The sequence below is a fragment of the Staurois parvus genome, unplaced genomic scaffold (assembly GCF_062004578.1).
Source record: "Staurois parvus isolate SC_StPar_1 unplaced genomic scaffold, SC_StPar_1.0 ptg000978l, whole genome shotgun sequence".
Lineage (NCBI taxonomy): Eukaryota > Metazoa > Chordata > Amphibia > Anura > Ranidae > Staurois > Staurois parvus.
The window spans coordinates 656852-683111 of NW_028318774.1; the positions used below are offsets into that span (position 1 = coordinate 656852).

A 26260-nucleotide genomic window follows, 5' to 3' on the forward strand; every position below is an offset into this window, starting at 1 on the left:
TGCGCGCCACATCGGGTGACACCTAATGCATGGGGTGACACCGGACCTGCTCCACGAAAAGGTAAGTTGTAAAGCAAGCTGACGATCCCTGCAGGATGGATCTGATCCATCCTGCGAGGATTGTCGGCTTTCTTTATAATCTGCGGACTGGGGAGCTTAATGGATCGGACTCTGATCCATTATGCTCAGTTCGCAGATCTGAACCATCCTACGGGGATCATCGGCATGCAACCTATACAGGGTGACTCCAGACCCGCTCCACGAAAAGGTAAGTTGCAAAGAAAGCCGACGATCCCCACAGGATGGATCGGATCTGAGGATTGGGGAGCATAATGGATCGGAGTCCAATCCATTATGCTCAATCTGCAGATCCAATCCATCCTGCGGGGATTGTTGGAGGGGGTGTCACCAAGTGTTATTGCACTGGGTGACACCAACCCTAGGGACGCCCCTGCATCTATATAATGTCCTAAAATCATCTGATGTGTATATTCATGTTGTTCCAAGCTTCAACTGTATTAAAAAAAATATTTTTTTTCCAGTTTTTTGGATCAGGAAGGAATTTTCTTCCCTGTTGCACCAAACTGAACCACACTTCATAAAACTTTTTTTCGGCTTCCTCTGGATTATTTGCAGGTAAAGGGTCATTTCAAACCTGTACATCGCGTAATGCACAAGATCTACCACATGCTTTTTTTGCTCTGAGACCAGCTGTGCCAAGGAAACCAATACATTTTGAATAGACTGGCACTTCACCTGAATGTCCCTGCACTATTTTCACAATGCAGTGCGCCACAATGTATGGTATGTGTTGTGTGCTGGTGTACAGGTAAATTAACATCTACTGTACATGTGCACTAATATTCATTGCTGCTGGCACAGGTATAAAGGCAGAATTCTGGTTTCTGAATATGCACAGTATTTTATTTGTATTTTTGTCTTTTTTTAAGCTAGATGGACATATAGCTATGTAATTATATGTGGAAGAAATGATATTTGTGACCACAGGAGTGTATAAACATAATATGGTCCCTGTTTTGAAGTTGTGAACGCAGTGCAAAGTAATTGCTCTGGTCACAACTATGTGTTTAATACATACTGAGGTTGATTTACTAAAACTGGAGAGTGCAAAATCTGGTGCAGCTGTTCATGGTAGCCAATCACCTTCTAACTTCAGCTTGTTCAGTTAAAGTGGTTGTAAACCTCAGAAATGAAATATGAACAAAATGTATCCCTCTATAGTGTGTACTAAGTGTAATTTCTGTCAGCTGCCTAGTTCCTTTGCTATCAGCATGAGTCACTGCTGACAAGTTTTCCTGACACCAAGAGAAAAATGGTGACAGGAGAGGGACCTCCAGAAGATTGACAGCCTTAGCTCTGTTCCTGTGTGCTGTGTAGGAATTGTGTCCCTTCCATCCAATCAGCTTTCAGAGCTCTCTTTACTAAGTGTAACTTCAGCTCTCCACACCCTGCCTTTCAGAGCTGTGAGATGCTGTGTAAATTCTGTACTTTGAATAGATGTAGGGTTCAGACGGCGTAGATAATCAGGTAAAACTTATGTAGGAGGATTTGCTTCATCTCTGTGTATCACCTGAGACCAATCACTTCCCTGGGCATGAATAAGATTTTACAACTACTTTAGGCTTTGACAAATAAACCTGGAAACTGATTGATTTCTATGCAGAGCTGCACCAGATTTTGCTCTCTCCAGTTTTAGTAAGTCAACCCCACTGTATACAATAGAAGAAAAAATAATAACTTAATAAAACAAATAATAAATGTAGTAATATTCTATAATTAAAGAGTTAGTCCATTGCCAAAAAGGATATTTTATTTAAATGTGAAGACCCCACTCTACCACCAAACCACCACCACTACCACTACCCCACCCACCATCACCAACAAAACAAAATAAAACAAAAAAAAGTAGAGCCCAATTAGCTACATTTATCTCTGGCTTATCATGTGTCTTGGATACACTAACAGCCAGATCTCCCTGCCAGGGGCGGATTGACAACTCATGGGGCCCCCGGGCAATAGGGGATCATGGGGCCCCTGTATCCTTGCCCAAACTCAAAAAAGCCTATGAAAAAAGGTACCAGGGGCATCTCATGAGCCCCCTTACTTACCCCGGGCCCTCGGGCAGTGCCCGAGTTTCCAAATGGTCAGCCCCCCCCTGCTCCCTGCTATAATTTCCGTCTTTGTCCCCATCCACCAGTGAGTTTGGCTGTCCACCTTTGTGTGTTTCAGCTCCTCATATTTTATTTTGCATTATATAAAATTAGTTTAACATCCAGCAGGAATGGAAAACCCTAAAAAATGACCATAATGCAAACCCACCGATTTTCCCAACAGAATCTCTCAGAAGTATAAGGAAGCTGCCAGATGTTTTAACTCTTCAGCCTCCAGAAAACATTGAAATATCAATATTGGGTGGACTGACTCTTTAAACTTCTAATAACTTTCATGTTAGATTATTATATATTACTGCCACTCAGGAAAGTAGCATGTGCTTAGTGTCTGCAACAAAAAAATAGTCAATAAATGATAACTTCATCTTGGGATCATTGCTTTCTTACCTGTGTCTTTCCACTGTTCAGGCTCTGTGTCTTTAATCAAATTCCTTTTTTTTTTCGGGATACGTAAAGTGTGGAGTGCACTGTTAACTACATCTTTTATGATGTCTCTGGCTTCATTTTTTAGTCTTTCGGTGTTTTTTCGCTCTTGCTTAGCTGTCCCAGGCAGAAGCTGAACTTTTTCAGTTGGAGAAACATGTTTGTTTTTAGATTTGTTGGTGAGTTTCTCCCACACTTTCTTCATGCTTGCTGTCTGTCCAGCTGCCTGTGAATGCTGAGACTCCAGCGGAGGATGTGGCTTTGTAGACTGTGGAGGGGAACTCCAGCCTCTGCTTTCTGCGCTCTCATTGGAGTTTAATGACTTCAGTATTCCTAATTGAATTGCATGCTTTTTAAAACGAACCTCAAGGCTATCGCCAGAGGGAGCGACACACCTTCTCCTATAACAATCCACAGTAAGGGAATCTTTTATTACAGATAATGAAGTCTACTGAATGAGAAGCATTTGCAGCACTTTTTACTTATTATTTATTATTATTTTATTTATTACAGGTACTTATATATTTATTATATATATTTATTTTTTTATATAAACTTTTTTATTGTAAAGTTCACCTTTACCGATCCTTCCACTGATAAATAAAAACTTTCTACTTTGTGGTCACGCCATTTCTTTTGCTATCTCTTAGAAAATGCCATTTAAAGGACCATTATAGCAGAAGCTATTGTATTCTGGTAACTGTATACTTGTAATGATAGTACAGTATTTAGTATGACCTCCTTTTTTATTTCACTTGCCTTTGCTGGTCGTTTATTTTTCTACATTTACATGCGGGTCCAGCTGTAAAGTAAAAGTTACAGCTAAAAGGGCTGGGACAAATGATAGAACTGCATGGTATTTATTATTTAATACAGATGTAGTGCTACCCCCTTGAGAGACGCTGGTTTTGGGTCCCCCTTATTTTCTGCACAGCCAGGCAACATGCATTTTCCAACTTGCATTCAGAGTCAGTAACCAGTCCATGAGCTTTAGTTTTAGTTGTTCAATTTTGGATATACACGTTGGATAAGGTCTAGGGGTATATGGGATGCCCAACTTGACTAGAACAATAGCTGTAGGATCCTAGACTTCCTACTCCCTCCAGAGTGGCAACAGTCTCTTCACTGATCATGAAGAGTACTTGGTCCCTGGAGGTGTAGAACTTCTCACACTATCCTTGTGTCCTGCAGCTTTGGATGAACTGCTTTTAGGCTTTTGCTGGGCTGGTTCACTTCCAGTGTGACAGGCTGTCCTTCCTTGGCGGACTGTAAGGCAGTGGAGCTCCCTTTGTCAGCTTATTTCAGACCTCCAGCTTGGAGGCAGAGCCCCCCTCCTCCAGAGTCCCCTCCCAGACTAATAGCAACACCCATCAGTACCCCATCTTTTCCACCCAACCCCCCTGCTGGCCAGGCTTTCTCATATTTATGGGCCACTCTGCCACACCGCCAGGCTTTCTGTCTGGGATCGTTCAGACTCCCATTAATAGGCAGATTAGTGCCTCCTGGCCTCTACCCACTGGCTTCTAGAAACATCTCCAAGCTTCAAGAGCAGGGGGAGGTACCAAAGGACTGACCTGTAATACCCTCTACCCAACTGGGAATAAGGTAACAGGCGTACGCTGGTTTCATGGGTGCACTGTGATTCGTCCTGCTGCCCCTAATGCAATACAAGTACAGCCCTGAAAGTAGATCAAGGGGACAACTCTTGGAAAAGAGATTCAGCTTCAAACTATTTGCAGTGTCAGCTCATCTCTAAGTGGGGAGATTGTCTTAATGTTGAACTCTGCACAGGACCAAAGTTCCCCCCTAGTCCTGGGCATTGATGAGCATGCCTTTTGGAAAAAGGTACCCCTAGTGTATAGGTATGTAGGCCCCGCCCACAACATAGCATAATCGGAGTATCAAGTTATGACTTGTATATCCCAGCACCCCCCCTTGCAAGCTTAAAATATATAGAATAATGGATACAGGTCTAGCCCTTGATATGCCAAATCCGAACCCACATCCAGTTATCTCTATTTTTATAGCTGACCTCTAGGCGAACACTTAAATAGACAAAATAAACACATAAGATATGTATGGGAACTGTTTTATCTGCCAAGGATAACTATTTCTGTCCATATGGTCCTGAGAATTGCATAGCCACAGAGCCCTGCATGGAAAAAAGGAGACCTGATTTTTCTCTGCTGCAGTTAGGTAACTCTCACAGGTCTTGTCCCTCCCCCAGCTTGTGACTGGACAGTGAAAGGAGAAGAAGCACACTGATGATCTCATTTCCCTGTCACTCTGCTTCCTCCTTAGATCAGCATGCCCTTTGTTAGCACATGAGCACTGCAGTACAATTAACTGACTCCTTGGGTTGCTTCTGAGCTCTATTGTACAGAGACTGCAAGAGGATGATACCAAATCAAAATTAGGTACTTACACTGTTTGCATTTGAAAAAAAATATATTATTTTTATACAGGATTTATATAACAGTTTGTACAGCACTTTACAAAATAAACGGAGACAATACAATTACAATACACTTCAATACAAGAGTGTTAGGAGGGACCTGCTTATGAGAGCCTACAATCTCATATACTGTACATTTAAAGCGGCGTTCCACCTGAAAAAAAAAAAATAAAGGTCAGCAGCTACAAAAACTGTAACTGCTGATTCTTATAATACAACCACTTACCTGTCCTTCAGTCCAGTGGTGTCCTCACCACCGCTGGTTTCACCAGCCTTCTTCTCTCCCTGGCGCTGGCATCTTCATTGTGGGCACCCAGCTGTGACAGGGTGCCCACAGTGCATGTGCAAGAAGCGCTGCACTTTATGGATGGCCCCATAGTCTTCTAGGACCTGTCACGTGTCCCAGAAGACTACGGGGAGAGAGGGGGGGGGGACAACCTCCACCTCCGATTGCCTAGGTGGAAGTGGGAGTGGGTTCCTGTCAAATTCGGGTACCCCCTCCCCCCCCCTGCTCCCCAAAGATGCCAATCCTTAATGGGGAGCAGGGGACAAAGGCTTAAAGCAGAACTTCCACTTTTGGGTCGAGCTTTATCGATGTATTACTGGATACAGAGCTGCATTAGTTTGTGCCTGTTATATTTGCCTGGAATTCAGCTTTAAAGGGATATTAAATGCAATTAAAAAAAAATCTCAAACATGTTATACCTACTTGCTCTGGTTTTACACAGAGCAGTCCTGATCCTCCTCTACTCAGTTCCTCCAAAAATTCATAAAGGTAAAAAAAATGTTGAGCCTTTAAAACCACTGTAAACTACTCATCTGTCAGTGGACTTTCCCTTAAAAAAACGGAACATTTTGGAGGTGAGTCATTCTGCTGTCAGTTCTTTGCTTTCCTTTCTGATGCCAAAACACTGGAAAAAGCAGATCATCAGTTTAGGCTGTTAGGCAAAACATCCAGAATATTATTATCATTGTCCCAAGCACAAGACATGCAATATAAAAGGTTTACAGCATTTTGGCTTTTATAATATAGAATTTTGGCACCATGTATACTATTGTAAACAGCATCCCCCCAGGGCAGTCCAGGGCAGCTCTGGTCAAAACAGGTCAACACCTGGAGAGATCCAAGGCACAAGGATGACAGTACCACCCCAATGGAAGGGCAGGATTCTGGGAGAAATTGTTTGGGGAAGTCCTCCACACAGTATCTGGGTCTTTTGGAGAAGATTTTGGAGAAGACTTTTGTCTGGCTGGCTGAATGTTAGTTCTGACAGTGGAGAACCTTTCACTTGGCTGCCGATTATTGCCTAATCAGTGTGTCCTTTCTCAACTGATGATGGAGGTAAGCAAAGAAACATATGGAGGACTCCAGGGAGTGGCGTTAGGCAGACAAAGTTAATTTCAGTTCTGGCCAGGATGACCAGAAGATAATAAGAAGACCATACATCTACATTTCTAAGACAACTAAACAAATTCTCCTTACTGTGCAGAGGAGGATCTGTGATTAGCAACAAAGAATCTCAAGTCTTCCCCTGTATGTCTGACGTCAGCTCGTCTTCATTGGAAATGTTACAGGGAGTACAGGCAGGGCTGCTGTTAGAAACCACAGGGCCCCATACAGCCAACCTGACAGGTCCCCCTTCCCTCCCAGAAAAAACAGTTTATTATGCTTCAGTTATGAATGAACACAGTGAGTGATTGGTACTGATCACTCATTGTGATCATTTAGAAAAGGAAGAGGCTGGTAAATGTGACATATTTACCAGACCCTTCTCCCACTCTCCATCCTGAAGCATCCTGTTGTGTGCTTGTGGTAAGGAGAGGAGGGAAGCTGGCAGCACTGAGTTGGTGAGGACACATGGGTGGCCTGGGCAGCAAGGGGAAATGTATGGTGCAAAGGGAGGGTGATGGATGCGGTGGGCGGGAAATACCTGGTACTGATCCCCTGTATGGCTCTCTATTCAGCAGCTGAAAGCCAGTGGGAGGGAAAGGAAAAAAAGCCAATTTTCAGCTGTTGCAGAGGGAACCATACAGGGGAACAGTTCCAACAAATACCCCCCCCCACACCCCCTACTGTGTCGATCACCCTTCTTGCCCACATACGATTCACCCAGCTGCCTGGGCCCCCCTGCTGGCCTGGACCCCATACAGGAGGATTGGTGGTACCCCCTTATCCACAGCCCTGAGTACAGGATCAGTTTTATCAGCAACCTTTCAAATCTTTAGTAATGGACTGATGGATATGTGTTATCTACGCCTGTACACAGATTTTCTATGTTTTAATTACCTCAACAGCCTCCCTAAAAGGGACCACCATCCACACACAGGCACCATATTGTTGCATGGGCTGCTATGGCTCATGTTACACCAGAGGTAAATTCAAGAGTAGTTTTTAATACTTTCATCTCTGTGTGAAGGTTTTTATACCCTTTCTATTAATGGGTGACAACACTCTATCATTGTCTGCCAGTAGTGCTCCCGTGTTACCACTTTGTCACTCAGGTTTCCAAGGGAGACAACAAATGGTCATCCACAGGCATATTCCATTGTTGTCACCATCAGGATTTCTGCCCTGAGAAATGCCATGCACCTATGTATATTTTCAATAAAATGTAAGGTTTTTTTTACCATCCTTGACGTGTCTCAAAAAGTCCCGTGGGCACTTCACTTGGTTTTGTATTAAATTTAAAAATTAATACCATTCCTTCATGATCCACTGTTTATATTACTTGTATTTTCAAACTTTGACATACAGTATGCGGAAACAGTTAAAGAAAATAGTTTTTAATATATTTTCTTTATTTTCTATCCTCAGGACTGAAAAATATATAAAACAAAGATAAAATGTTCAATAATAATTTTCTGTTAAAAAGGAAATCTTGAATATAGTTACATAGTTTCTATATTTATAGTTAGTATAAAAAAAAGACCATCAAGTTCAACCAATTAAAGACAAAACAATAGAAAACCTCCATATACACACGCCTATACCCACAGTTGATCCAGAGGAAGGCAAAAAAATCCAACAAAGCATGAACCAGTTTGCCCCAGTGGGGTAAAAATTTCTTCCTACTCCTTCAGGAGGCAATCGGATATTCTCTGGATCAACAATCTCCGGTGTTATTATCTATCAATGTCAGTATTCAATTTTTTTTTTTTTTACATCCAGCTCTTATTTAAAACAATCTACTGAGCTGGCAGAAGTAGTTTATGGGGGAGTCTATTCCACATTTTCACAGCTCTTACTATGAAGAAGCCTTTCTATCTATATTTTGGACCCTTACTTTATGCAGCAGGTAGAGCTTTATGCCCTATCACCTTACCACCTTTTTTTGTTTTAATCCAAATTCTTTTTATTCAAATTATACTGTAAAGCACAATTGACAGAGCACTTTGACAAAAAGGAAGTAGAAGAAATTGATATTCTACAATATCACTGTGGTAATGGACTATTACATTCACCATATTATAAAGAAGCAGGATCAATCCATTACAGAGTGAGAAATTATCCCCCCTTTTTTTTCTTTTTTTTTTGGTCATAACAACAGTTGCTCAGTCATTGCTATTAATTCAGAAACCATCAACTTAACGAAACAAAAGGTGGATAAATGTAATGCCACTAGAGTGTTGGTCATTATAGGGACATTCTGGGGTTTATTTACTAAAGCTGGAGAGTCCAAAATCAGACTCCCTTCTGCATAGAAACCAATCAGCTTCTAACCTCAGCTTGTTCAATGAAGCTTTGGCAATGAAACCTGGAAGCTGATTGGTTTCTATGCAGAAGGGAGTCTGATTTTGGACTCTCCAGCTTTAGTAAATAAACCCCTCTGAGTCTTACTGTTACCAGAAAATATAACAATCAAGAGAAATATTCTATTAGGATGATACCTTACCATCTTTAAATGTCTTCTGTTTATAAAGTTCAAAAGCTCAAGCTGAAAGTTATTCACACAAGTAAATGAGACAGAGATGTGACTAATCTCCCTCCCCCCTTCCTTTGGAATGGCTCTGTGTGATGTTTCAGTGCGACAAAGCAATTCTCACAGCATGGAGTCCTAAGAATAATATTACAAGTTGAAAATATAATAATTGCAATTCATGTTTACATGGCAGTGCAGCGTTTATTACAATGCACACCAACATGCATGCATTAGGTGCACAATAACATGCAAGGTGTGATGTGAACAAATTCTAAATATTTAGAATTAAAATGAACACTTTATACATGTAGTACAGGCATGTCCAAAGTCCGGCCCGCGGGCCATTTACGGCCCGGGGGTCGGTTTAATACGGCCCTCCAACAGCCCTCCCTGCTCTGTGTAATGTGGCCCTCCCACAGCCCTCCCTTCTATGGCAGACAGTCTTCTGCTTGAGAGCAGTGCGCATGCCTGACTGCGGCGCGTTCTCCCTGGTCTGTGTAAATGCGGCTGTCGCACGGCCCTCCCTTCTATGGCAGACAGTCTTCTGCTTGAGAGCAGTACGCATGCGTGACTGCACCGCGCTGGGAGCGACAGAGGGCGGTGACGTCAGGGCCGGGCTTCCAGCGTGAAGTGTGTTTCTCTTCCCCTCCCGGCTGCCGAGCAGAGACTTCAGCTCCAACTACCTTTTTCACCCTTCACATTAGTGCAGGTAAGTTTTTTTAAATTTATTTTCAATACATTGTGAAAACTCAGCTGTCAGTTGATCTTAATGTTATGAAATGAAAAGTATGTCGTTTGCAATTAACTTGGCATAAAATAATTTGTTTGCATTTAATTGTAATGGTTCAAAGAATGTTCGGAAAAATGTTCGGCCCTCCACCATGTTCACTTCATCCAATCTGGCCCTCTTTGAAAAAAGTTTGGACACCCCTGATGTAGTAAGAAAAAAATGTACAGGTTATCCATTTTAAACCTAAACATAAATAAATAAATAAATAAAATGAACCCAAAACCATTATAGTTTCTCGTTTAAAAGTCACATCCTCAAATCTACAGTTTGGGAGAATTTATGGAAGGTTTCCATAAGATTATGCAACATAGAAGACAATGATAAGAAGAGCCATTTGAAATAATTTCACCATGATTTGTACCAGAAATATAATTTTAGCACTTGTGGAAAAGTCCCTTTGGCTATGCCTGCAGGTAAAAGAAATGATGCAATTCAATATTAATCCTCTGTCTGAAATACAATGGTGGCATTCAGGTTTTATGGTCCTTATTATTTTGTCTCTAAAGACATTCACTTTACATTTTACCGTAGCTAATAGTTCACCCAATGTGTATACCGTGCAAACAATTCCATTGTGGCACTGCGCCAGTTATTCTTTAACACAGTATTTTTCCAAAGGGGATTTCTGCAATACATTCACAGTACTATTTCATTAAAAGAATAGTTGCCTGTGTCTGGAATAACCCAAACCCGGAAATAAAACTGAAACAGTATCCTAACTATTCTCTACACAAAATATATAACTAATAAAGGATCATTAAACACATATTACCCTATATAACCACTTGCCCTCCAGACGATTTAACCCCCTTCCTGGCCAGGCAATTTATTGCGATACGGCGCTGCGTCACTTTTGACTGACAATTGCACGGTCATGCAACACTATGCAGAAATGAAATGTATGTAATTTTTTTTCCCACAAATAGAGTTTTCTTTTGGTGGTATTTGATCATCTCTGTGTGTTTTTATTTTTTTGCACTATAAACAAAAAAAGACCGTCAATTTTGAAAAAAAAAATATATTTTTGACTTTTTGCTATAAAACATATCCAATAAAATAATTTAAAAAATTAAATTATTTTAAAAAATGAGGCCAAAATGTATTCTGCTACATGTCTTTGCTAAAAAAAAATCCCAATACATGTAAATTAATTAGTTTACGTGAAAGTTATAGTGTCTACAAATGGTGGTATATATACTGGAATTTTTATTTATTTATTTATTTATACTAGTAATGGCGGCAATCAGCGACTTATAGCGGGACTGCTGCGAGCACTTTTTCTATCGTCCAGTGTTCACAGAATTCTCACCTCAGAGAAATCATATTGCGCTTAATAATGACACATCAGTAAGGATTCCTTCACTCTCCCGAACACTAGGCTTGTAGAAATGGTAATTTTATTTCATATATTTCCTCTCCCAGGCACCGCATCTCACAATGGGAGGGATTCCACAGCAGGGGCAGTTCTGCCAATCCATAAGGCAGAGGGCAGGACTAGGTGTGTCCAGCTGCTGACCAACAAGCTACTGGCTTGTGAATCAGCCGTTACAAAGCCACACCCCCTGCAAGAACTTCTAATACCACTGCAGTGAAAGCAGGCACTGTCTACATGAGGGACAACACGGCTTCAATTTAGGAGCAGTGCAGCAGTGTTGTCCCTCCATCCCATCACTGGAAGCTGCATTAGGTGACCATCACTAGTGCTGAGTACAATGTGCTGTGCAAACAGGACGGTGAAGGTTGATTCTGCACTGCCTCCCATCCAATTCCTGCTATGTCTGCCCCGTCCCACACTCCACCCCCTGACTTGCAGCGATGCTGAAAGGACATGCTTTCAAGGTAGCAGATTAAAATATAGAGCACACAGCAGGTCTAGATCCTGGCTACCTGAGTCTAGGAAAGACCAGCCTGGGGATATGATTGTGAACAGCAGACATACTGAATACGCTCCTTCTCTCTCTATCGCCCCTCTCCCTCTCTTATTCCCCACCTCTCTTTCTCCTCCTCACCCCCTCTCTCTCGCTCACCCCCCTCTTTCCCTCCCCCCACCCCCTCTCTATCCCCCTCTGTCTTTTACACCCATTCTCTCTTACTCTGCCCTCTCTCTCTCCCCCTTCCTCTCTCTTTCAACCAGTATCTTTCCCCCCCTCTCTCTCTCTCCCCCATCTCTATCTCACCACCTTCTCCCCCTCCTTTCACCCTTTCTCTCTCACCACCCCCTCTCTATCATTCTGTCCTCTCCTCTCCACCCTGCCTCTCACCCTCTGTCTCTCTTTCCTCTTTCTCTCTCCCCCCCTCTCAGTTAGTCTCTCACATCTCTATCTCACCACCTTCTCACCCTGCCTCCCCCTCTCCTTCCACCCTTTCTCTCTCACCCCCCTCTCTATCATTCTACCCTCTTCTCTCCCCCCCTCACCCTCTGTCTCTCTTTCCTCTTTCTCTCTCTCTCCTCTCTCAACTAGTTTCTCACCTTTTCACCCCCCTCTTTCTCACGCTCCTTTATCCCACCCTCACTTCTTAGTAAAAAAAATGAGCCCTTTCAGTAGATTTTCCATGTTTTGTCAGTAAAAAAAAAAGAGAATTGTGGGGGATTGGCAACCCTGTCAGGAAGGAGCTGTTTGGGAGCCGGATGGCCGAACAAGGCAATGAGTTCATCAATCATTGGTCATTTACTTTACTGTAGTATGTTACCAGCAGGAGCTACAGCCCCCAAAAACCACACCCAACGTTTGCTGTAGCGTATATATATTGTTGTGGGCTTTTGAATTATGTCTCAAAAATATGACTTTATCAAGACATAATATTATATGACAAACAGCTCAGTATAGCCGGATGCTAAGAGTTAATTTTGTCTTGGTTGACCCCTCAAGGATTCTAGTTAAGAAATGGATAGAATGGGGGAAGTGAGTCTTTTCCAAGACAATAAGACTGTTTGGACTGTCAACAAGGACTATTTGTATATTGAGGTTGAGAAGAATGCATATACAGAAAGTCAAACAGATGGCCAGATAGGACTTTGACTTTCAAACATTTTAACAATAATGAGACGGGAACTCAACTGGTTGAAAGCTTACCCAAAACTTGCAGAGTGTGATAAACCAACAGAACTCTCAAACTATCACAATATACTATTGTCCACCAAGGGTGAAAGCATTAACAGTTGTTTACCATGATTCCAATACAAGAGCCAGGCAAACAGAGAGTTTTTCCCTACACATAGAAAATGTTGGTTCTAAAACAAAGAAGTGAAATTCAGGACATTTAAGTCTAAAAATTAACTGTATATAATCACAAAGATATACTACAAAAACATATTATAAATGAGATGTTATAGGTTTTACACACCACTAAATATTCAGCAATGGGAACTAGATATCACTAACTTGAGTATTGAGATGATGGAAAGTAAGATGTATTATAAACTAGCATTAGTTACATGTCTTATCAGGAAACAAACAGGATGGTATTTCAAGAAGGAATAACTGAATATACACCTATATTCCATGGTCCCTATTTAGAATATTATAGGTATGATCACTTCTATATCTGGAAAAAGCCGTATATTTAATTCCTGAAATTACCTTAAGATTCCACCCAAGGTGAGTCATCTCAAATACTCAAATTGTTCTATGATACATGACCGCCACCTGGCGGGCAGGTGAGAAATAGCTTATGTACACACATTTCTCAACTAGCCAATCAAGAAGCCTGGTGGGAAGGTATCTTAGAACAATGGATTAGTGCAGCGTTTTTCAACCACTGTGCCGCGGCACACTAGTGTGCCGTGAGATATTGTCTGGTGTGCCGTGGGAAAAATTCCAATTTCATCTGTAACATGTGGCTTCGGCTCACAAATAGACCAATCATTAGAATCTAATGATTCAGTGGTCGGCAAGCCGCGGCTCGCGAGCCACATGCGGCTCTTTACCCAGTCTAATGCGGCTCTTCTGTGTGCCGGGCGCCTGCTCCCCTCCCTCCTCTCGGTCGGCCGCTCCCCTGCCTCCTCTCGGTTGGCAGCCCCAAAAGTCCGCGCGGACCTTTTAATCCGGCTTGCGGATGTGGCTGTCAGGATGTGTGTAGGCGGGGCAGCGTGCCGAACGTGAGGGGAGGGGAGCTAGGCTCCTCTCACAGTCCGCCCTGAAGACCCGAACGGCGCGGGAAGACAGCGAGAGGAACGCAAAAGGTAAGTGAATTGACACGGGGGACTTGGCTTACTAGAAGGGGGGGGGGGGAATAGTACTGTGGGGGATGAAATACTATATGAGGGATGAATTACTTTATGAGGGATGAAATACTATATGGGGGGATGAAATACTATATGGGGGATGAATTACTATATCAGGGATGAATTACTATATGAGGGATGAAATACTATATGGGGGGATGAAATACTATATGGGGGGATGAAATACTATATGGGGGGATGAATTACTATATGAGGGATGAAATACTATATGGGGGGATGAAATACTATATGAGGGATGAAATACTATATGGGGGATGAATTACTATATGAGGGATGAATTACTGTATGAGGGATGAAATACTATATGGGGGGATGAAATACTATATGAGGGATGAAATACTATATGAGGGGATGAAATACTATATGGGGGGATGAAATACTATATGGGGGATGAAATACTATATGAGGGATGAAATACTATATGAGGGATGAAATACTATATGAGGGATGAATTACTATATGAGGGATGAAATACTATATGGGGGGATGAAATACTATATGGGGGGATGAAATACTATATGGGGGGATGAAATACTATATGAGGGATGAATTACTATGGGGGATGAATTACTATATGGAGGATGAATTACTATATGGGGGATTAATTACTATGCTTACTATGGGGGAATATTACTATACTTACTATGGATGACACATACACATCATTCATCTACTCTTGGTCCGGCCCCCGGGTCCAATTATAAAATACTTTATTATTTCATAATAAAGTAATTATAAAATAATTTCTTTGTGTTTGATTCCTATTCAAGAGAATTACTTTATATATAGTCAATATAGGCACAGAGGTAAATTTTTTTAACATTTTCTAATGGTGGTGTGCCTCGTGATTTTTTTCATGAAAAAAGTGTGCCTTTGCACAAAAAAGGTTGAAAAACACTGGATTAGTGGATATAAAAGCCCTTGTACCTTTAAGAAAAAAAAACCTCATCAAGAAAAAACCGCATCAAGAAAAACCTCATCAAGAAAAGACCTCATCAAAAGAAGACCCTGACATCTGAAGAAGATCTCTGCTGAATAACTACTCTTCCATCCTTTCAAACTTCCTAAAACTTTAACTAAATTTCTAAACCTCTAACCTTATAACTTCCTACATTCTCCCATACTGAATATCTATCACTTGCCCTATAATATCAGTCTAAAGGCGTTCCACTGCCAGCTAAATCCACGGGAGAGTTGCCTAGTCTGAATGCCGGGTGCGGTGAGATTGTTTATTTGATTTTGTATTACCTATTTTCTCTGTTGTGTGGAATCATAAAATTACCTTAGTGTATCACGACAATATTGGGTAGTTAGATATATGTAGAGAGATCCTGTTTTACTGTTATAAATTGTTTGTTGCCATATTATAATTTTTTCATATTTCATAATTTATTGAATATTAATAACCAGAGTATCATATATCAAGGGCTTGCTTCTTGCAATCCTATGGCCACGGCTTGTGAGAATATAACCTTTGAGATATTCGAAATTATTAATTATTAATAAATTTAATAAATAATCAGATCATTTAAAAAAATTGTGAGATTGATGTAATTAGTCAGAGACCTTATTATTGTGTCTTACATTGGTAGGATATATTTTTGATTGTGTGTACCAATATTCATTTATCACCAGTCTTTTGCGTTTTGTGTTAATATATATATAATTTTTGTACATAAATAAATTTTTATATTTATCTATTATAAGGCAAATTTTGTGTGTATGGTACGAAATCATATTGGCTAAAAGAATTCAAGGTTTAATAATAAGTGGTGATCAAATTATCAAGGTGTCCAAATTATTGGTTTACTAAATATTTGCCGTATTTTAACGGCTGGAGGCACTGTAATATTTCATCTAAGGGAAAGGGACACGCCCTTTATAAATAAAATATATCCTTACATAAACCACCACAGGAATATATATATATATATATATATATATATATATATATATATAAACACGCATGTGTGTTTGAGCTTTGGGGTGCACACCCTAATGCAATAGGATTGATTGTGCTCTATGTAGTCACCTCCTCGCTAGGAACACCTCTCCCGGGATCCTCCAAGAAAGTAACCTCACACAAGAAACTCATGACATGGCCTGAAAGGCCTTTTGCAATCCCCCCTAGCCTCAACTTCCATAAGGGACAAAAAGACTATAGCTGGCTATTACTGTGTGCAGGTCTACTCCCCCTGGACTCCTGCCCTGCCCAGGGCCTACACATGCTTGCTACATTCACACAGATGTAGGGTGGTTTAGCTTCCATGCCCCAAGTATGTGTGTGTGCTCCTACCTACCTGATGTACTGTATTTATGGGAGTCGACTCGCCCCTGACATCACTGCAGGGAGGCTCTGCTTAAAAGGTGCCTAACACCTGATAACACTGTCTGCTATAACCAGGCTGTATTATGGTATAGAGCCATCTAGTGGCAATGTAGCTAGCTGCACCTGCCTACAAATGTAACAGGATGATCAGAATGTAACTGCAACGTGCTAAGTTAAAATTAAAACGGAGTTCCACCCAAAAGCGGAAGCTCCACTTATTTGCCTCCTCCCCCCCTCCACTGCCATATTTAGCACCTTTGGGGCGGAGGGGGAGCAGATACCTGTTTTTGGCAGGTACCCACTCCCACTTCCGGCTCAGTTCGCCGTGGCGAAGTGAGATGGACGTTCGGCCCTCTCCTCCCTCCCGCAGTCTCCTGGGAACTCTCACAGGTCCCAGAAGACTGCCGGACCAATTAGGAGGCATAGTACAACTCGCACATGCGCAGTGGGCACCAGGCTGTGAAGCCACAAGCTGTCACAGGCTGGTGCCCACAGTAGAGATGCCGGTGCCGTGGAGGAGAGAAGGGACAGCACGGGTGAGAACATTGCCAGACTCTGGGACAGGTAAGTGTGTGTTTATTAAAAGTCAACAGATACAGTTTTTGTAGCTGCTGACTTTTAATCAACACAAAAACGGCTGGAACTCTGTAGTAATAAGGCAAAACAATGTCCAAATGGCAAAGAGCATTCATACACTGCAGAATAAACACAACAGATTGTGAAAGCTGCACAAACATGGAATCTTCACAGCAATCTGTCTGTGGAATCACTACTTCGGTACAATCATTCAAAACACAGCTACTTGTGCTGATCCTCATAAAGAGCATTCTTTACAGTGAAGTCCAGGGTAGCTCTGGTAACACAGGTGTATAGCTGGTGGGATCCAAGGCCCAAGGACATACCTTGAACCATTTCCAGACTCTTTGAAACTGTCCCTGGATTTTAACAAAATTACAACGTCTAGTACATTCAAGCATGGAGTGTCCTTGTCAGGACATGGATCACCTGCTGGTGGCACTGTGGTTCCCTGAACAGAGGGTTGTAGTTCCTGTGTCCACCAGTGGGTGTGACCTCCCAACAGCCAGCATCAGGTGAAAACTAACTAGTGGGGTCTGCTGGGTCCTAAGAGACTCCTGCTGGTGGACAATGGAACTACAACCCTCTGCCCAGGGAACTACAGTGCCACCAGCAGGTGATCCAAATCCTGATGGTCCTGGAGCCTGATGATGAAACACGCTACTAGTCTCTACCAATTTACCTTACAGCACTACCAAGGGCATTGCTAGCACCAGGCACCCAGGTCCTTTGCCCCACATCTCCTGCAGGTATGGTCAGGGTCTGCACCTCCACAGTCACCCAGCACTGCATCAGCTGGCATCTCTCCCCTTAGGCTGCCTGTCACAGCAGTAAAGGTTCTCCTAGGCTTCTCCTCAGCTCTGCTTTATCTCATGGCACAACATGGAGGGATGCCTTGGAGAAAGGCCATCTGTAGGAAATCACAGCACGTGGTGGGAGACACAGGTATTCAACACTCCCAGAAGTGTCCAAGATTGTACACTTCATCTGTAGCAGCAGCTCTGCAAGAAGGTGACATTTTCACTTGGCACCAGCTAGAGAGGTACGTATTTACAATATTCTCTTTCAGGGAGTTCCTCTTTAAAAGTTTCAGGATGATTATTGTTACAGATCCATTGATCTTTGTTACAGATCCATTGATCTTTGTTACAGGATTGATGTCACAGGTACTGAGACATTTTAAAAAAGAGGTAACAATTACATATCTCAGAATTACCTGCACTTCCTCTGTAATAACAGGTACTACAAAGCAGAAAGTATGATTTTTGTTGGTTTAACTTATCCAGGATTAGGAAGTTCAAACAAACTGTGCCCTTGTTAGAAAGGGGATATTTTAACCTAAACCTTGAACATGACTTTGTTTGATGAATAATCTGCTGACCACGTCAGCTTCAAAATCAATTAGATTTCTATTACAGTTTAAAGAGGCCCTTTCAGTAAATTTAGTGATGCAAATCATAGGAAGGTATAAAAAAAAAGCCAAATTAATGCAGCTCTGTATTCAATAATATATCAATAAACTTATTTTTCAGTGTAAGTGTAGCACCTTCTTAGTTTATCTAGGAGGAATTAGATCCTAATAGTTAGATATGACCTGAATAGCAACTCAGGTTAAATAGCCAGAGGGGTCAAAGTGTGCTTAGGGCTGAAAGGTTTTTTTTGGAGGGAGGCTTTGGAGGCAGTGGGTGGATCTGAGGAGTGGCTAGCTGCGCTCTTGAGGGACCCCACCTAATCCCCAACAGAAGGCTTTACAAGGGGCTGGGACTCCCTTAAAAGTGTTGGAGCCTGCTCAGTATCAGGAGTGGTGAGTGTGGAGAGTCGAGAGCTTTGAGGAAGCAGGCTGGCAGGAGGCCTAAAGGGATGGAGCCTGCCTGTGAGCCTGGAGCTGGAAAGGAGGAAATTTGGAACTCACTGCCCCTCTGAGCAAGGACCACCTGTATGGCAGGGAAGGAGCAGCCCAGCTGATAGACCTGGTAGCAGCAGCCGACCCACAAGCGGTACAGGAGATGATCTGAGTGAGTACACCTACACCCCCTGGGTGGATAGGAGAAGGAGCACTTTGGTGAGAACCCAGATTAGCTCCCTACTAGTGAATGTTCACTTATTTAAAGGGACAGGAACCAGATCCCCTACTCAGAAAAACCTCCAGATTGCTGGGAGAAGAGGAAAATTTCATCTAGGGTCTGGGGTGATACACTAAGGAGATGCTGGCTAGCTCTCCAATGGAGACTGTGCTGCAGAAGAGAAGCTTGTGAATAGTTCCAGGGTTTGTCCTCAGTTGTCAGTTCCCTTGGGCATCCTATACTCCCCCCCGACTAACCTTACCCTATCCCAGTTCTAAATCCCCTCAATAAACAACAAAACAAATCTCAAGGACCAATTTCTGACTTTGAATGTAAGCTTGTGGAAAATGGAGATTGTCTGGCTGTGCAGGACTATTGGGGGACCCAAAATCCTTAGCAAGTAGTGCTACACAAGCAAGTGTAAGTACATGAGTTAAAAACAAATGGCAATTGCCCCAGCCTATGCAAGCAAAGAGCACATGGAAGTGTGACGCATATCAAACAACAACAAAGAAAAATTCCCAGCTCAATATACCAGCCAGCTTGCAACAAACTGAATTGTCCTCTCTAACAGTTCATGTTAAAAACAGCAGTTTCGTTTGCAAACATTTGCAAATATATGTGTAAGCTGCAGAGCCACTTCACAGCACCCCAGTATTTTCTGCAAGCCTAATTTTTTAAATTTTGAGAGCCTCCAAAGTAGAAGCGCTTGTGTAGCACCCTCCTAGGTAGCTAAGGGGAGCTAGACTCCAATTGTTAGCTAGGGTTGAGTAGCAGCCTGGGAGTAACAGCTAGCAGGGGTCAATTCGTGGTCAGAGCTGAGAGGCTCTGCAGACCGGCCCTCTGGAATTTCCCCCTGCTCTAGAACTTTGGAGGAAGGTCTAGAAGCAGTTGGTGGGTCTGAGGAGTGGCTGGTCTGCACAATCCCCAACAGGAGGCTTGGCAAGGGGCCTGTTCAGCAGCAGTAGAATTCAGATGGAAGAGAGAGAAGTAAGAGGCCAGAGGCAGAAGCCTGTGAGGGGGCCCAGATGGAGAGAAGCTCACCTACAGGCAAAGGATCTTGGAAGGCAGAAAAGGCTTGGGACTTTACTGGCCTGAGAGAGGACCACCTATGCGGCAGGGAAGGAGCGGCCCAACTAGAAGGCCTGGTAGCAGCCACCAACCCACCAACAACACTGGAGAGGGACCAAGTGAGTAAACCTGCACTCACTGGGCCAGTAAGAGGAAAGGAGCACTGGATTAGCTTTTTTAACTGGGACTGCTCACACTGTGATGATAGACACTGGATCCCCTGACCAGGGATTCACCCAGAGCTGCTGGATTAAGGAGGGTCTGGGGTCTGGGCTGGTACATCAGGAGAGATTGGCTAGCTCTCCAGAAGAGGATTTTTGCTGCAAAGATTTGTAAATACTTTCAGGAAGTTTGTCCTCAGTTCCAGTTTCATTGGGCATCCTGTATAACCCTTACCCTATCAAAGTTTTATCATCCCCTAATAAAATATCAAAACAAGCTCAAAGACTGGTCACTGTCTCCTGGCTGCAAGTCTGAATGGAACATGTGTGTTGCCTGGCTGTGCAGGATTATAGGAGGGCCCAAATCTTTTGCAAATCCTAAAGGAGTAGAGCTACACATGTATAATAATGGATAGATTGAGGGCAGGTATGCCTGAAGGGAGCCCACTTCTCCTTAAAGGCACAGGGGTGCATCGGACACCCAGCATATAGTACAATGGCAGCCAAGGTGTCCAGTGCCTCCCCTCACCAATATACCAACAGTACAAACAAGCTGCAACTGCCCCAGCCTATTACTTCACAACAAGGAGCACATGGGAGGGCAAACAACAACAAAGAGAAATTCTCAGCTTAACTTACCAGCCAGCTTGAAAGTGTAAGTACCTGAACTGTATAGCAGCGTTTAGACTGGGCAAGGAAACAAAAGCACAAAGAGCTAATCGGTTGTACTGCAATGCTCATGCAAGATGGAAGCTGATAGGACATGAGAGCAGAGTGACAAAGTGATGAGCTCATGGGCCTGCTGCTTCTCCTTTCACTGTCCAGTCACAGGCTGTGGGAGGGACAAGACCTGTAAGTGTTACTCAACTGCATGAGAGAAAGATCTGGTCTCCTTACAGTGCAAAGAAAGGCTGTGCTGTGTGGCATAGCTGAGTGAAGAACTTCACTTCTGTCCCCAGGGGGCACAAAGAGCAAAAAAAACTTGACAGGGTTATTAAAGCGGGGCTTCAGGCAAAATACCAAAAAAAATAAAAGTCAGCAGCTACAAAAACTTTAGCTGCTCACTTTTAAAAAACATACACTAACCTGTCCCACAATCCTGCTGTGTCCTCATCGCAGTCGGTTTCACTGGCCGTCCTCTCTCCCCGGCATAACCGGGTGCCCACTGCGCATGCACTAGCAGCGATGCACCCTGTGAATGGTCCCGTAGTCCTCTGGGACCTGTCACATGTCCCAGAAGACTACAGGGAGAGAGGGGGAAGGACAACTTCTGCTTCTGATCGCAGCAGAAGTGGGAGCAGGTAGCTGTCAAAATCAGGTACCCACTCACCACAGGTACCAATCCTTACCAGGGAACGGGAAGCAGAACTTCCCATTTTGGGTGAAGCTCCACTTTCTCATCTCTCCATATAGTGATTGTTTTAGAAGAAGAAAGAAAATTGACTTTTTAGGCATTCAAGACAATTATCTTAAAATTTTGTATTTTATTAAAAAAATCAAAACATCATAAAAGCAAAATCAAGATATGGCATTCCCATTAAACTGCACAACCAAATCATCACATTGGTACTGTACTTTTCTTATAGTGTGCAGCTTCCTGCCCATGGTAAGAATATTGCATAACCAACACACTCAACAAGGTGTCACATAGTTTGGGGAAGCCGCAGCCTATAAGTGCAGACTTCAGCTTGACATGTTTCGCACATAGTGCTTCTTCAGGAGTTTTAGTATAATATAGTATACCAATGTGAACATACAACATAAGAGGTAGATAGGTCAGCGGCATGTCCTAAACTCGAATGCGCAGGCACATCATAGGGATATGTAGAAGAATTCCCAAACTTGTACTTCAGCCTATGTGTGCAATAATAGCGGGGAGGGTGCTGAAATGTTCTATTAAGGTATTGTACAATCCATGTTTAATATAGTCTTCAAAGAAATATATCCATTTATTTTTATTGCCACATGGTCCCTGTCATATTGGGCTACAGATGTGGGCATCCATCCCTTCTCTGTTATTAGTAGGATACACCTGTCCACATCACCATCTCCCGATGCTTCTCCACCTCTCTCCACTCTATCCAAAACTAGAAAAAAAGTTGGGGCTTCAAGTGAACCTACTACTTTTCCCTGCATGACCAACCTTCCCCTGCTTTGTAACCTTTTTCCCCAGGATGCTTTCACATGCACATTTTGCATACAGTAAATGCCAAGTGTCCTATGAAGTATTTGCCTGGACAGTCCTGCATCTTGACCTTCTGTCCCGCTGATGCTATGGCCCAGGCCATTAGGCAGGATCACAGCAACAACCATATTTGAGTTGCTGCACATGTGCAGTAACTCAAAAAATTAATAATTGCAGGGATCAGGACCACAAGTGGGCGATCTCTTCTTACTCATACATCCTTAAATACACATATTTATTTATTTGACAATTATGAGGTCTGATGAACCCCAAACTGAGTAAAGAAATGGAGAGACATACTAGACACAGGGTCACTATTATTTTTAGAAGCTTCACAAGTATGTTTCTGGCACAAAATAGGGTATAATAAAAGTAGTTGTGGATACATGGCCGGATCTAGGGAGGTGCTGGGGAGGACTGTGCCCCCCCCCACCCTGATTTAAGTTGTGCCTCACCAAAGCAAACAGCCCTCCCTCCTGCCTTCATCCCAGGACACTGTGCCCAGCCACTAACCACTTCTTCCAGGAACGTGACAAGGAAGGTACACTGCATAGAGGCGGGGTCCCATTGAGAGCTCCAGCAGCTCTCATCTATTTGTAAAAGTAGACACAGTATACAGTGTGGAATTTAAGGAAATCAACAGTCTGTGTTGAAGGGGCAATCCCTCCCGTGGAGATAGTTTTCTGACAGTAGAAGTTTTCCCAGCAGTCAGATCAGGGCCAATTCGGTTTGTTTGCAAGCTGGTTGGTAAGTTGAGCAGGGAATTTTTCTCTTGTATTGTTTAATATGCATCGCCCTTCCATGTGCTCCTTGCTGTGAAGGCCAATTATAGACTGGGGCAGCGGCCATTTTTTGTATTGTTGACTTGTTGGTGAGGGAGCACACTTGTATGCCTTGGCCAGTGTGCTACTGTACCTTTGAGGAGGGGTTGGCTCCCTCAGGTTCACCTGCCCTCGGTCTATCCATTAAATACATGTGCCTCTACTATGGCGGCTCTCAAAATTTGTAGAGTTAGGAACTGCAGAATATCCGGTGCCGTAAATAGGCTCTGCAGCTTACTTGTGTATTTGCAAATGTGTGCTAACTAAACCCTTGTTTTTAATGCATACTGTTAGACAGGTTAATTTGGTTAGTTTGCAAGCTGGTTGGTAAATTGAGCTGGGGATTATTCTCTTTCATTGTTTGACTCCTGAACTCTGCCTCGCTTACTACTGACCCCTGAACTCTGCCTCGCTTACTATTGACCCCTGAACTCTGCCTCGCTTACTATTGACCCCTGAACTCTGCCTCGCTTACTACTGACCCCTGAAATCTGCCTCATTTACTAAAAACCCCTGAAGTCTGCCTCACTTACTACTGACCCCTGAACACTGCCTCGCTTACTATTGACCCCTGAACTCTGCCTCGCTTACTACTGACCCCTGAACTCTGCCTTGTTTACTACTGACCCCTGATCTTTGCCTCACTAATGACCCCTGAACTCTGCCTCGCTTACTACTGACCCCTAAGCTCTGCCTCGTTTACTACTGACCCCTGAACTCTGCCTCGCTTACTAATGACCCCTGAAGTCTGCCTCACTTACTACTGACCCCTGAACTCTGCCTCGCTTACTACTGACCCCTGAACTCTGCCTCATTTACTACTGACGTCTGAACTCTGCCTCGTTTACTACTGACCCCTGAACTCTGCCTCGTTTACTACTGACCCCTGAACTCTGCCTCGTTTACTGCTGACCCCTGAACTCTGCCTCGTTTACTACTGACCCCTGAACTCTGCCTCACTTACTACTGACCCCTGAACTCTGCCTCGTTTACTACTGACCCCTGAACTCTGCCTCACTTACTACTGACCCCTGAACTCTGCCTCGTTTACTACTGACCCCTGAACTCTGCCTCACTAATGACCCCTGAACTCTGCCTCACTTACTAATGACCCCTGTACTCTCCCCTACAAACTGCTGACCCTATCCTTTGCCTTGCTGACCCCCTGTACACTGCCCTGCTGACCTCCCATCCTCTGCCCCACTGACATTTTTTACTGCACCCCCACATTAGACAGGCTAGATCTGGCCCTGTGTGGACATACAATGTTACAGACACTTTCTAATATAGTTCAACTGTGCAGGCACCATAACTGCTTTTGCAGTATCACAAATTATCTTCCTTACCTTTTTTACCTTTTTGGTTCTGTTATGTGACCATGCATCTCTTATTTCTGACAGCGGGGGAAGGGTTACAGGACACATGTATTCTATAATCTTTTCAGCCTGAGGCATGATGCAGGTTGTGCTTGAGCAGGGGGTGTGTTCAACAGACAGGAAGGAGGAGGTGTGTGCCAGAGCCAAACTGTGATTGGCTAGGGGCATGGTGGCTGAAAAAACTACCCAATACAGGCATGCTGTGTGTCTGCAGAGTGTCCTGTAGTTCTGGAGGGTCAGCCAAGGATGAAAACCAACCATGCTGACAACACAGATCAGCTTCTGTGCCTTGTGTTGTCAATTTAGAACAAAGAAGAAAGATGACTGGCAGGATCAAGCAGGGACATAAAAATGACAGAGATGATGATTTATAAAATACACATGTGAACAAACGCAAAGGAAAAAAATAAATAGGGTAACATCAAATGTTAATGTATTTCTTACAATTTCTGGCAAAGGTAATTATCTCCGAATAGTGGAAGCCCTGTAGTGCTACTGATGTATGAGGGGGGAGAGGTAATACAACAAAGTTCATTATAATAGAGCCTTACTGTCAGATCAACTGATGCTTGTATTAGTCACCTTAGCTGTCATAAAGTTACATTCCCTACAATACATGATGAAAGTCAAGAAATAAACATTGAACTTTTATTTCAGATACAAGAAAATCTAGACATTGAATAGAGCTTTAGATATATCTCATGAACATTTAATGAGTACAACACCGCAGAATGTCACAGGCCTCATTAAGTGCAATTTGTGAACACTGCTATGTAAGAAAGATTTAAGTATTGCTTCCCACATATTTTGGGTTACATTTTCAAAGGTGGAAGAAAATCAACTCATTTTTTCCCCTCCTATTGTAAAATGTTCTTATAATTTCTTTGTATATAAAACAGCCCTCCATTCTTTCCTTTAATATTTAAGCAATAGGAGAGCACAGAATTGACTTTCCGGCGGGTAATGTAAAATATCACGGTCTTGAAATATTCATTATATTTTGTTTACCTAAATAAGGGCCTGTTTTAGATGTTAATGTGGGACCCCCATGTAAGAAAAAAAAGCATGTGGTTCCCCCCAGTTCAAAAAGACCCTTCATGTCTGGAATTCATTTTAAGGAGGACCCCATGAAAAAAAAACAGAAAACAAATTAGTATGAGGTTACCTCAAAATTCTATACCAGTGCCAAAAAAAACAGAACTTACTAAATACCACAAAAAGAAAGCTCTATCTGTCTAAAACAATGATATAGAATAATTGGGTACAGTGCATTAACAAGTAATTGTCAGTTAAACTATCACAGCACTGAAAACTGTAAAATGGCTTGTTAATTAAAGGGGTGAAACATGTCATTCCTTAAGTGATCAAATAATTCTAAGCAATTTGCCCCTGATTACAGCACAGTTCTGCCAGGGCACATACTAACTGTCCCCTTTCCACTAACCTGTCCCAGGCAATGTATGTAGATCCCATTGTAGTCAAAGGAGTCTGCAGTGCACATGCTTGGGAGCTGCAGGGCCTGGCTGTATTATTTAATTCAAAAAGACTGTGGCAGTGGGGCAGGGTTGAGACAGGCAAGTAAATGTGCTGGTAGAATTATTGGGGTAGGGTAACTGGGGACTTTTCAAGACATGGCTAAAAAAAAAAAAAGA

The 26260-nt window shown here is 42.8% G+C and overlaps 1 protein-coding gene across 2 annotated transcripts in view; it reads right to left on the minus strand.

Moving 5' to 3' along the window:
• LOC149441503 (uncharacterized) overlaps positions 1–2836 on the minus strand; it is a 73254-nt gene extending 70418 nt beyond the window's left edge. For both annotated transcript variants that reach the window (XM_089657270.1, XM_089657269.1), the window contains exon 1: positions 2580–2836. In XM_089657270.1, the coding sequence (XP_089513396.1) occupies positions 2580–2820 (241 nt within the window). In that variant the 5' untranslated portion in view covers positions 2821–2836. The remainder of the gene's footprint in view (positions 1–2579) is intronic.
• Positions 2837–26260: the final 23424 nt, after the last annotated feature.